The sequence below is a fragment of the Ixodes scapularis genome, unplaced genomic scaffold, assembly GCF_016920785.2.
Source record: "Ixodes scapularis isolate PalLabHiFi unplaced genomic scaffold, ASM1692078v2 PGA_scaffold1__304_contigs__length_218370807, whole genome shotgun sequence".
Lineage (NCBI taxonomy): Eukaryota > Metazoa > Arthropoda > Arachnida > Ixodida > Ixodidae > Ixodes > Ixodes scapularis.
This window is the reverse complement of record NW_024609846.1, coordinates 73,344,987-73,357,258: the sequence shown is the minus strand read 5'-3', so window position 1 is coordinate 73,357,258 and position 12,272 is coordinate 73,344,987. Positions and strand designations below refer to the sequence as shown.

The following is a 12,272-nucleotide window of genomic DNA, read 5'->3' as shown; positions in this document are numbered from 1 at the left end:
CTCGTCCCAGACCGAGCAGACGAGCAACGTTTGTTGCTCCGTCGATCGCGCCCATTCAGTCCTGAGCCGCCTATTTTCCTCGGTCAGGCAGGCCACCTGGTCCGTCAGAAACGAGATCCCCTCCAAAGCGTCGAGGAGGAGACCGTGCAGAAGCTGTTGGGATTGTTCAAGATCACCGCGCTGGGCAGCCGCGCGAGCCGTGCAGGAAGAAACGGTCGAGGGGGAGCCGCCGTCCCTCTGGTTGTCGCCGTCGTCGTTGTCACCGGCAGCTGCTCGCCGGGGTCATACTCCTCGCTAGCCCTAACAACCCCTTCGTTAGGGCTAGCAGGTAGGGAGCCATCGCAGTGGCTGCAGATAAATGGGCTTACCCCACTTGGTTAGAAGAAGGAGCTCCTCGGCCGCGAGCATTAAACATCTTTGACGTACGCGATGGCGGAACTCGGCGCAGCGAAATCTGGGCTGCCTCCCGAAAAACACACGGAGACAGACGCAGCATGCATAATAATAATAATAAGTAATAAATAAATAAATAAATAATACATTTTTATTTGAACACGGATTTAACAAGGCAGATACACTGGCCTGTCAAAGCCAGAAGCGGCTTGTGGGACAGCACCCTACAATTCATGCTTGCAAGGGTCCCAACAAACAAGTAGTTCAAAACTCAAACTCAACTACAAATGCAGAACAATGTAGGTGGTGATGGTTATTCCAACATGTGCACACAGAAACATACAGTCACAACATCTCCCTAATATTTTGGAGTGATTCTTTCAATTTTTTTAAAGAGTCTACAGCATAGATATCATCTGGTAAATTGTTGAAAATAAATGGAACGTAAAAATTTCGCACTCTTTTTCCGTACTTTGTTTCTTCGAAAGGCACTTCAAACCGCTCAACACGCCGAAGAGGTCTACATAAGACACGAGGTATCTTAAAAGTATCGCTCCAGAAGTATTTTAGAACAACCGTGTGTACAAGTAAAGGATAAAAAAAAAAGGCAAACCCAGGCATGTTAGCATTTCTTCTTCAGTTTGTGACGTTGCACCGTACATTATGCTTTTAAATATTCCTTTTAAAACTGAGTCAATTTTTTTTGCCCCATAGTCCTGGGCTGTGACCAAAAATAGTTATTCCGTAACGTAATACACTGTATGCTAAAGCGTTAGTTATTGTCTTTTTGGTTGAAATGGGTATTAGAGATTTAGCATTATACAGAAAACAGGATACTTTTCGCAGTTTTCTACAAAGTTGTGATAAATGGGCTTTCCACGACAAGTCACTCTCAGATTGTATTCCTAGATAGTTAACTTGATCCACATGAGACACAGGACGACAGTCGCAAGGTGTACACCGAGATGTATGCACATAAAGTGGATAATCGGTAGTTATAAGTTTAAGTGGTTATGAAAGCAAACAAGCTTAGTTTTATGTATATTGATCGTGAGACAATTAGCTTGAAACCAGTCAGGTAGGTGACAAGCGTCGTCTTGGAGTAAAGTGATTCCTGCAACATAATCAATGTGTTGCTATAGCAATACCGTGTCGTCAGCGTGTTGAAATAATTTACTACTACTACTAATAATCAATCAATCAATCAATCAATCAATCAATCAATCAATCAATCAATCAATCAATCAATCAATCAATCAATCAATCAATCAATCAATCAATCAATCAATCGATCGATCAATGTTTTATTCGTGCCCAGGAACAACCTTGCGGTCTTGGTACAGGTGCACTGTGTTAACATGTAAGGCAGGACAGGGCATAAAGCAATAGTACGGACAACACACACAACGGACAAGCCCTAGAAAAATACATTTAAAAATTATAATAATATTAATTAAGTAATACTAATTAATTAATATTAATTAATTAATTAATATTAATTAATTGAATATTATAATAATAATAATAATAATAATAATAATAATAATAATAATAATAATAATAATAATTTTATTTGCCCATCAGAAATGCAATGTTATATGTATGGGCATACTAATAATAATATAATAATAATAATAATAATAATAATAATAATAATAATAATAATAATAATAATATTTATTCCACTTTCATGTTTGTTTTCGATATTTTCGGGCCCGTCAAAGCCAAAGTAGGCTTGTGGGACATGGCCCGGAAGAGGTAGTAAGCGATTATATACATCTTGTTAACAAACACCGATAAACAGTCATAGTTGTCCGGGGTGGGGGAGGGGAGGGGTGGGTAGTCAGTCACTTTGTACGTGGCACGGATAGAGATAGTAAATCACAGTAGACCTGTAGAAACATTATAGACATATGTACAGGTACATGTAGAGACACACACAAAGCACACATATAGATATATACGTGCCACTGACAGAGATAGTCAATCACAGTGAACCGGTAGAAACACTATAGAAATATATACAGGTAAAATAAAAAGGTTCCGACAAAGTTGTCAAAAAAAGAGAAAATGTAAGGAAACATTAACGAGTACTTAAGGTAGAGTCCAATCAATTAGGAATTTTTTTAGTTGCTTTTTGGAGGTAAGCGTAAATATGTCCTCAGGAAGCGAATTAAATATTTTCGGGACATAAATATCACGAGTAGCTTGTCCGTAGCGAGTATAAGAACGAAGTACAACATAGCGAGGACTATCTCTTAGAACTCGGGAGGACATGTAAGTTTTTTTTTAAATCATCCATCCAAAAGTGGCGCAAAATTACTGAATTCACAAATAACTTTTGGAAGGAAGGTAAACCAAGATACTCAAAGATACTTCCGCATTCTGTCAAATCACAGTCATACGCCACGCTCTTCAGTAAGTTCCGCAGAATATTATCGATGCGTATTTGCCATCTTACGGAGCAATTGGAAAGAATGGTGATTCCATATCTTAAAACGCCGTAAGCAAGACTGCTGGCAATAGCTCTGCGCACACCGATCGGAGCAAGAGGAATAATTTTACTCGACTTGTTCTTTCTTCAGCACGTACGAGGCGGGTCAGTTGAAGCCAGGGTCGGCTTGTGCGACTAGACCCCGTGGTGATGAGACTGATTGTTCTCAGGCGTGAATACAAGACAGTTATACACAATTTAAAGTTGTTTCACGGGTTACACACACAAATAAATGAGTACTTGGGCTTATACACCAACTCATGTTTACAAACAAACCGGAGCGCCCCTAGCGGACACCACCGGCGCCGCGCATGCGCGATGGGGGTGTGGGCAAGAAGCTCGCCGTCGCCCATAAACAAACCATTGAAATGCGATGTTGTCGGCGTCGGTGTGAGTCCCCCTGCCCTTTTTCGCGTTCGAATTGTAGATTCTACGTTTTTCTGGCGATGTCTGACTACTTGAGTGGCCTGAGCGAAATTACCGAGGTTCGTTACAGCGCAAAACTTCGCGTGACTAATTCCGCGTGGACGCCGCAGTATGTGCGCTAAAGCCTGATTCGCATGATGAGATTTCGCTCGCAATTTTCAGTCGGGACGTCGACCGGGCTGCAAAAGCGTGAACGGTAGCTGAGATGGTCGACGTCGATGCTGAAAATCTCAAGCAGAATCGGACCAAGTGTATCAGGCATAACAAGTCGGTGATGGCCACTGGTAACAATTATCAATACATCCTTTTATTTACTGTTAACATCGAGCCTGCTTATCAACTTTCAAACTTGAGTATTTTGAGGCCTGCACTTACTTCTTATCGCAAGTACCGGGCCCGCGTTTGGTCTGCGGGACGGTGTCGTCTAAAAGAGCAGACGACAAGCAGAAACGTTTGAAAGAGCAGACGACAGTTCGAACTGTCAAGCGGCCCTTTTGAACTTGAAGACGCACTGAACGTAGTCCGCAGGTGGTCCGTACAACTTCGCGGTTTTTCGCCGCTCATGTTAGAACAAAACAAATAAATCTGATAACTAGAAGTATCCGTGAATTCAATCCAAACTGCTTCCCGCCCGAGCAATCGTGGTCCGACGGCGTCTGGTTTTCCCTTTTCACGGCACATATCCACCTTCTCGGACGAACCGAGCACATGAAAACTGGCCTTCGAACCTTTCTCGACTCTTTTAGTGCAGCCCCAGTCGTGGCGTTTTGACGTGAAGGCAGGTTTTTGTCTGGTTCCTTTTAAAACAACGCAGGAATACACGTCTGGCATGGGGACTTCTGCCCACAGCCCCAGACCGTAAGTGCGACCGACGCGCCACCACCGCGCCGTCACGTAACAGAGATGAGTTCGTGTATATACAACATCGAGTGCACCGCAACGCATACAGACGTGCATGCCTAGATCTACACGTAAAGATACACTTAAATACATATACAGACTTAAACATAATGCGGACATATAGGCTGATGGTCGAACAGTCACTTACAGGGTAACAATAACTAGCCTCCTGTCGGTCCTAGAGAGATTCCAGTCGTGTATAATTCAATAGGCTGCTACTAGCACAATTTGTTTGTGCGTTTTTTAGGACACGCTGAGAGTCGATTTGATCAAGAAATTATGGTAATTTGTAAATATGTGAGGAACATAATACGACCGAACACATTTTCCATATTTAGTGTATACACGAGGAATTATAAAGTGTTCACTGTTTCTTATAGAGCGTTGGGCAGTTCTAGGTATTTTAAATTAACTGAGCCAATAATGTCTTAGGATGACACATCTATGAAAAAGGGGTAGAAAACGCGGCAAGCCCACATAAGGGAATATATCATCGTCCTGGTTTAGATTCGGATTATATGCAGCATTTTTCGCGATGTTCTTCAGAATGGCGTCAATTTTCGTTCTCCAGAAGGTTGAGCAATTGGCAACGATAGTAATTCCATAACGAAGAACTCCGTACGCAAGAGCATTCACGACTGTCTTTCTGACGTAGATTGGGAGGAACGTTTTTGTATAGTATAACAGACAAGATACACCTCGTAGTCTTTTAGCCAGATAATCAAGGCATGTGTTCCAGGAGAGATCGCTCTCGAAACAAAGTCCCAGGTATTTGACTGTATTGTGGTACGGAATGGGTGTACAGGTGCAAGACACACAAGATGAGGACTGTAATATAAAATGGATGTCGATGCACTCTCGTTTGAGTGGAAGGCGGAAACAAATAAGCTTTGTTTTTTGTACATTCACTCTGATTTGATTGGCATCAAACCAGTCCATGACTTTTGTAGAATTTATTTGTAGTGTGTTTAATGCACTGCGCAGGCTGACATAAGTGGTTAACAGCAATGTGTCATCTGCGTATTGAAAAACTGAGCATCTTGATGTTAATCTAGCGAGATCGTTGACGTAAATATTAAACAACATGGGGACAAAACTGACCCTTGCGGTTCACCTGACTTGAGAAATACCTTAGCACTTTTTTCGTTGCAAACCATTACCTGCTGTGATCTGTCTGTCAAAAAATTTTGAAGCAGCAAAAAAAAAAAAAAAAAAAAAAGAGCCTCGAACTTTGCAGTTGTAAAGATTGTTTAAGAGTATTTGGTAACTGATGGAATCAAATGATTTGGATACGTCGAGAAAAAGGGCACATGTAAATTGAATATTGTCGAACGTCGTGTGCGAGATATCAGACATGTCCTCAAGTAAGGATTGTGTGCTGCGGCCGGCAATAAAACCGTATTGGTTGGGCGATATAAGGTTGTATTTATCCAGAAAGTCGTTCATCGATTTTAAAATGTGTTTTTCCAGAACCAACGCCAAACACGGAAGAATAGAAATGGGACGATAGTCTCTTACATCGTCACGTGCGCCATTCTTATAAAGGGGCCTTAGAATTGCGCTTTTAATATTTAGGGGGAAAACTCCAGTGATAATGATTAATTTTAGTATGTGGAGAAGAACATTTTTTGAAACGTGAAAATTGCGGTGCAAATCGCTCAGTTTTATATTATCGACGCCAGGGGTTTTGTGAGACCGGAAGCTAAATAGCAGCGAATGTAGATCTTTTTCCATCATGTTTGGCAGATAGGCACTGTTTAAACAAGATTTTTCTTATTTGTCTGTCTCAATTTGTCCATGGCAAGATACGCCAGAAATGGAAGCAAAAAAGTAATTAAACTATTCGCCACAAGGGTCATATTTGAGTAAAAGGTTTGTTAATAACTTCGTCGATAGTGCGTCGTATATTGCCGAACTTCACTTCATTGACCAGGGACCAAGTTTTTGCGGTATCAGAACGCGCGTCGACTAACTTACTGTGTTAGTGCTTTCGCTTTGCAGAGCGTATGACAGCAGTTACGCGGTTTCTTTGGCTTATGTATTGTAGTTTTACTTGCGGATTGTTAGGTGACCGGCGGAGACGTGCCCATAGGATATCTTTTAGTTTAATAGCTCAGGGAACATCTGCTGTTAGCCAAACATGCTGCTGTCTTCGTTTCTTAGTCGTAATGACTTTCGTACTCTGTTCTGTACAATAGTCGAACGCGTCAAGTAACTCCGAGTAAGCAGTTAGACTGTCGCTATGCTTATTAAGCCATTTCAATCATATGATGCGATTAATCTGTCAAACGTGTGACTGTTAATGATTGTAATTTGCCTTGGACGTTCCTTGTCTTGTTTTGATAGAATGCCGCCGTTTATTTGGCACACCACAAAATAATGGTCGGCTAGCTTTTGCGAGGTGACAGAAGACTTAGCAGACACTCCAGAACTTCTGACGTTGATGTGATCGATGCAAGAAAAAACAAGTTTGTTGTTAAGAGATTCTTCCCTTGTAGTAAATAAATAATAATTTATTTACTGAAAAGAAAAATTTACAGAAGATAGCGTACTGGCTCACGAAAACAGAAATGCTTTTGCGTAGGTCCAGGCAGCCAAGAAAACACTGCATACATCATTATACATAAGGAAGAACTATGCAAACGATTACAACTTTTTATCCACAGGTAGTACCAGCGAGCGTTTGAAAACATTTTTGACGTCTAGTTTCACCGCGCCAATGCATGTTAAATCACTTAAAGTTCCACGCAAAGCGTTAAATAATGCAGGGATGTATTATTTAACGCGCTCCTGAAAGCTTCCTCTCGACCGGCTGATGTAGTTTGTTTGCACGTACACCTTCCGTATTTCTGTGTAGCGCGCACCCAAGACCACGTCCCTTACAGCTTAAAGGGACCATTAAACGATTTGAGACAGAATTTTACTGACTGCATATAATTTACGGGATCAAAAGACATCTAGCACATGACATTAGAAAAGCAAAATCCAAATTTTTGGCATGAAAGTTTTGCAAATAAAAACAATATTATCTCTTACAATCTCTCGCTCGAACAATCACAACAAATATGGTGTATGGACGGGTGAATTAATAAAAGAGTTGCGGCGATTATTTCTTTAATCACCGGTAGCTTACTCACTTAGCAAAGTAACCGCAACATCAACAATGTTGGAGTCTCTTTTTCAACCTGTTTTCCGAGCACGTCATTTGAATTTAGCTTCAGTATTGGGTACGAGTAGTGTGTCACTCAAACTGCTCTCGAAAACGATGAAATTATCGATGAATACTTTCGACTGAAATGACCGAATTCAATATCGGTTGCATAAGCCACAGCGTCAAGGAGAGCACGAGAGGTTCGTTTCTAGCCTTTTGTGTTCGAAGCCAAAATATGAATGTACCATTTCGTACTGAGTTATCGCCACTCTTCCGCGGCCGATTCTGGCGTCGAATTATCACAGCTTTCGTTGGTCGAGTTCTCGTCATGTGGGCGGCCCGGCGTACGGAGCAGGGCCAAGGCATTCAGTATACCATAACTTTTTAAGCTGCACTTTACTCAGCTGCGATGTATCCATATCCACGGCGTTGATCGCACAAGGTTCGTGGACCGAGTCCCATGAACCAACCAGCGTTCATGATAACCTCAGTAGGGGACGACGTTTCGACCTCCTTGCGTCGAAACGTCGACGCAACGCGATGCTTTACTGACGCGGCTCCCTCGCTTGGCTGGAAGAATTTCCGTTTCCGCTAGAAAGGAATACTTTACGTCACGGCCACATTATTTCCCATGGTAGCCGAGTCCAGTCAAGCCAAGGAGAAAATCAAACGTGAGTTTTCTTCTTTTTATTTTTTGTGTGCAAATCTGGAAGTAATATTAAGAAAACGAACTCCTGCTTCGGTTTCTATGAACATTGCAAAGTAACTGGGGCCTTCATTTGGAAAAAGATGAAAAGCCATTTCACGGTCCCTTAAGAAAGACAGGGCATGGAGAATCTTGAACATGATCGCCAAACATCGAATGATATGGCGGAATTAGGTGATAAAAACGCCGAAGAACAAATCGCGAATCTAAACGCGAGCATAAGCTACGACCGGCGTTTTTAACACCGTCAGTAGCTACAACTCTGATCGGCTGCACGTCATTAGGCTATTTAAGATGTAATTTGAAAAGAGCTCACGTCACCTTGAATAAACACGGTCAGTTTAACATCACAAAAAGTTGTTCGAGAATGCAGCGAGGCAGCGTTTGTATAATAATAAAACTTCTGCGTTCCATCGTGTGCCTAGAGTAGAATACAGAGGCATTCTTCAAACCAGTTAATGCTACCGTGCACAACGCATTCTCCGCATTGTGCTGAATTGATTCATTGCGTGCACGTACATGTTAGAAATAACTGAATAATTTTAACTTACGCAACGGTCACCTTCCTGCAAATACCGATGACGTATTTTCTTTCTCATCTACTTGTTTGTTTTTCCAGCTTTCTGATAGAACGCATATCTGTTTCTGACTCGCTTTTCGCCTATATAAGCTCCAACTTTTAAGTCGAAGTTCGCAGTTGGATACCTCTTCTGTAGACCTACATCATGACTGGAGTGAGTACATCAACTTGGAAATGCCGCATATAGAGCTTGCGTTCTCTTCAATAAGTCTTGTTATTTAGACTCTCTTATTTGTAGAAGGTTTTAACCTTAACTATGCAGAGAAAAAGTTGGCCATTTAATTTATGAACTGGAGATGGTTGCTTTTCATGACTAAGCTGCGTAAATTAAAAATTTTGAGCTGCAGTTTTCTTTTTTATTTTAATATTTAGGCAAATTTCAAATTTTTAGACTGCCTATTTATGCTGGAATGTTACCTTCAAACATGAGCTCTTTATTTGTTGGCCGTCGAGTATAGGTCGTATTTTTACATACTTAATGATTTTTAAATATATAATACACAATAAACTTTGCACGTATTTACTTTGATTCTTGTAATTTGGAGATAGTCTCAACGCGTTCTTTACCATAAGGTCATATTGAGCAATGTTATGCGCGCTAGTAATTTTTTGCACTAATGTACACCATATTTATTGACGGTCTACATTCATTAAATACCGGTGAAGCTGACAAAGACGCTAAGGTGGATTCTCTTTTGTTCTCGAAGCTCTATCAAAACAAATAACTCCAGCAATACCCCTAGTGCGCTTTAAGCAAGGCAAACAGGCATTTATTTGAACCGTCTCTCATTTAAAGCGATATGGGAGGAATGCATGTAAAGAAGAGATTTAAAAAAATGCTTGGTAGAAATAAATGTTTTCATATGCATGCGAAACGTTGTCGTTTTTTTCTGCAAGGTGCCCACTTTTATATATTGATATATCACGAGTTATATCCTGTTATCACCTAAATCCATCGCTTCTGAGAACGCTCGACCCAGTCAGGAGTTTCCAACGCGTTTAGCATGAGCTTGTCTTAAGAAAACTATAAATGGTTTGCAGTGTATTGTGTGTATTTGCGTTTTTAAACCAAAGTATCCAAGCTGACATTAGAATTGTTGCTAATAAAAAGGAGAACAATTCAGTTATCACCCACTGTGTGGAATAAGCAATACTGAATTGACAAAGATTTGGTAATGTAAATATGTTCGCATTATCCTTGTTGCAGTTCCACGCCTGTCTCTTCCTGGCCCTTGCCAGCAGCGCCATCGCTGGTTACGTCCAGGGTGGCCTTGGCTACGGCCATGACCTCGGCTACGGCAGCCTGGGCTACGCCGGCCTCGGCTACCGCCACGGTCTTGGCTATTCTGGCCTCGGTTACGGTCATGGTCTTGGCTACGGCCACGCTGTTGGACTTAACAACGGCTTCGGCTACTCTGGTCTCACCGGCTACAGCGTGGCTGTCCCAGCCCTGAGCCGCACTGTGGCCACTGCCTACCAAGCTGCTCCAGCTGTTGCCACCTACGCCGCTGCTCCAGCTGTTGCTGCCTACTGCGCTGCTCCAGTTGCCAGTTACGCCCCTGCCCCAGCTGTCACCAAGGTCGCTACCTATCAGGCTGCTCCAGCTGTCGCTACCTATGCCGCTGCTCCAGCTGTTGCTGCCTACCACGCTGCTCCAGTCGCGAGTTACGCCGCTGTCCCAGCTTTCAGCAAGGTCGCTACCTATCAGGCTACTCCAGCTGTCGCTACCTATGCCGCTGCTCCAGCTTTCGCTGCCTACCACGCTGCTCCAGTCGCCACCTACGCCGCTGCTCCAGCCGTGACCAGGGTGTCCACCGTCCACGCTGCTCCAGCTGTCGCCAGCTACCAGACCTACCACGCTGCCCCAGCCGTCGCCACCGTTGCCCACGCTCCAGCTGTTGCTAGCTACCAGACATACCACACCGCTCCAGCTGTGGCTTCCTACGCCCACGCTGCTCCAGTCTATGGATACGGCGTCAACTCTCTCGGCTACGGTGCCGGCCACTTCGGTTACGGACACGGCCTCGGCAGCTACGGTCTGAACTACGGATATGGTCTCGGTACCTATGGAGACTACACCACCCTCCTCCGCAAGAAGAAGTGTGAGTAGATGAACTTGTTTTGATTTTAAAGTAACAGCAATGGTCAAATTTAGTACAGCGTTATGAATTAAAACTCTAAATGATTTTTTCTTTCTACAGAAAATCGTCAAGGATCTACCGCTGCGGGTGGTAGCCACTACGATTCTATGAAGAGACGTGTTCACTGCCAACATTTGCTGTCGTAAAGAAAGCAATAAAGTCGTCGAGTCTTCTCACTTTCGCCTAGACTTGTGTCTCTCTGAAGTTCTCCATACAATCTGGAGTATTTAATATACTTTTGGTATCATTTTGACATCTTACAAACATATCTGATTAAGAGGAGTTGCGATTCCAGGGATGGGCAGTATTTCAAATACTTTGTGTATTTTGATTCGTATTTAATTACAAATTGGGTAATGTATTTGACGTGTGTATTTAAATACTAAAACGTGGGTATTTCAAATACAATTGTAATTAAATACAATTTTGTTTGCGAAAATACATTTCTCAAATTTATTGTCACTGTCCAGAGCAGGAAGAAAACTACGGTCTGCACCGAATGCAGTGTCTCTCAATCAAGCACAAGCGCTTAGTAACTTTGTGATTACGGTGCTAGTCCAGGGCAAGAATCGTGACGAAATCGACGTTCCCAGACAGACTGGCTAAATAAGTGCCTGTGACAACTTGTGATGCTTTCCAGCCTAATTTCCATCCATACTTTTGCCTGGAACATTCTAAATGCGCGGGTCGTCCAGAGTTTGGTAACTGGTGCGAGTTGCAACAATAAAAAAAAATTCTTTAGCTAGTGCTGCGCGTTTTGGTCGTCTCGGTTCTTTGTTGGTCTACACCAAAATGTAATCGACAAAAAAAGCTGCTTGAAGCTCTGTACTTTTTTCACCTATTACGTCCAAGCTGATTACATTTTTTTTTGTGATTATATTTGTATTACGTTACTAGAGCCTTGCACAGTAACTCTGGAGTGTGCGATGCAAAATTAAAATGGGATACCCAGAAACCCGTTGCAGGTGCCCTGAAGTTGCTGACGCAAATTTTGAGGAATATATTTGGAAAAGTATTTCGAGGAGACCAAATACATTTGGTTGTATTTGTATCTTGTACTTAAATGCTTTTCTGGAAATGCAATTAGATTTGTTATTAAATACATTTTTGACGAAGTATTTTGTATTTGTATTTTGATACATATATGCATGTATTGTGCCCATCCCTGCTCAGTATCTTCTATGCACTATCTGAACACGTTTTTTACTTTATAAGAAATTCGCAGCTGCAATAACATACATAAGGATCGGAACACTCCATCGTGAAGCTAAAAACATAGCGCAACCTTAATGTTAAAACCAAAAAAAAAAAAAAAAACGCTTTAACAGTACCTTTTTTTATTAACCTTAAGCTACGTCAGGGGTCTCAGTTTTTGCCGTCAGTATTTCTTCCGGGGACACTGTCTCTGGGGGCACTCTCTCTCACTGTTCTTCCAAAATATTTCTAGAAATACAAAACATAATACAGTTATTCTTATCAAA

General features: G+C 42.1%; 1 protein-coding gene across 1 annotated transcript; it reads left to right on the top strand.

The window, feature by feature from the left end:
• Positions 1–9,061: 9,061 nt before the first annotated feature.
• On the top strand, positions 9,062–10,956 carry LOC121046578 (cuticle protein 16.5-like). The gene is made up of 2 exons (XM_042290528.1): positions 9,062–10,752; positions 10,852–10,956. Coding segments are annotated over exons 1-2 (921 nt in total). The 5' UTR covers positions 9,062–9,833; the 3' UTR covers positions 10,854–10,956.
• The last annotated feature ends 1,316 nt before the right edge of the window (positions 10,957–12,272 follow it).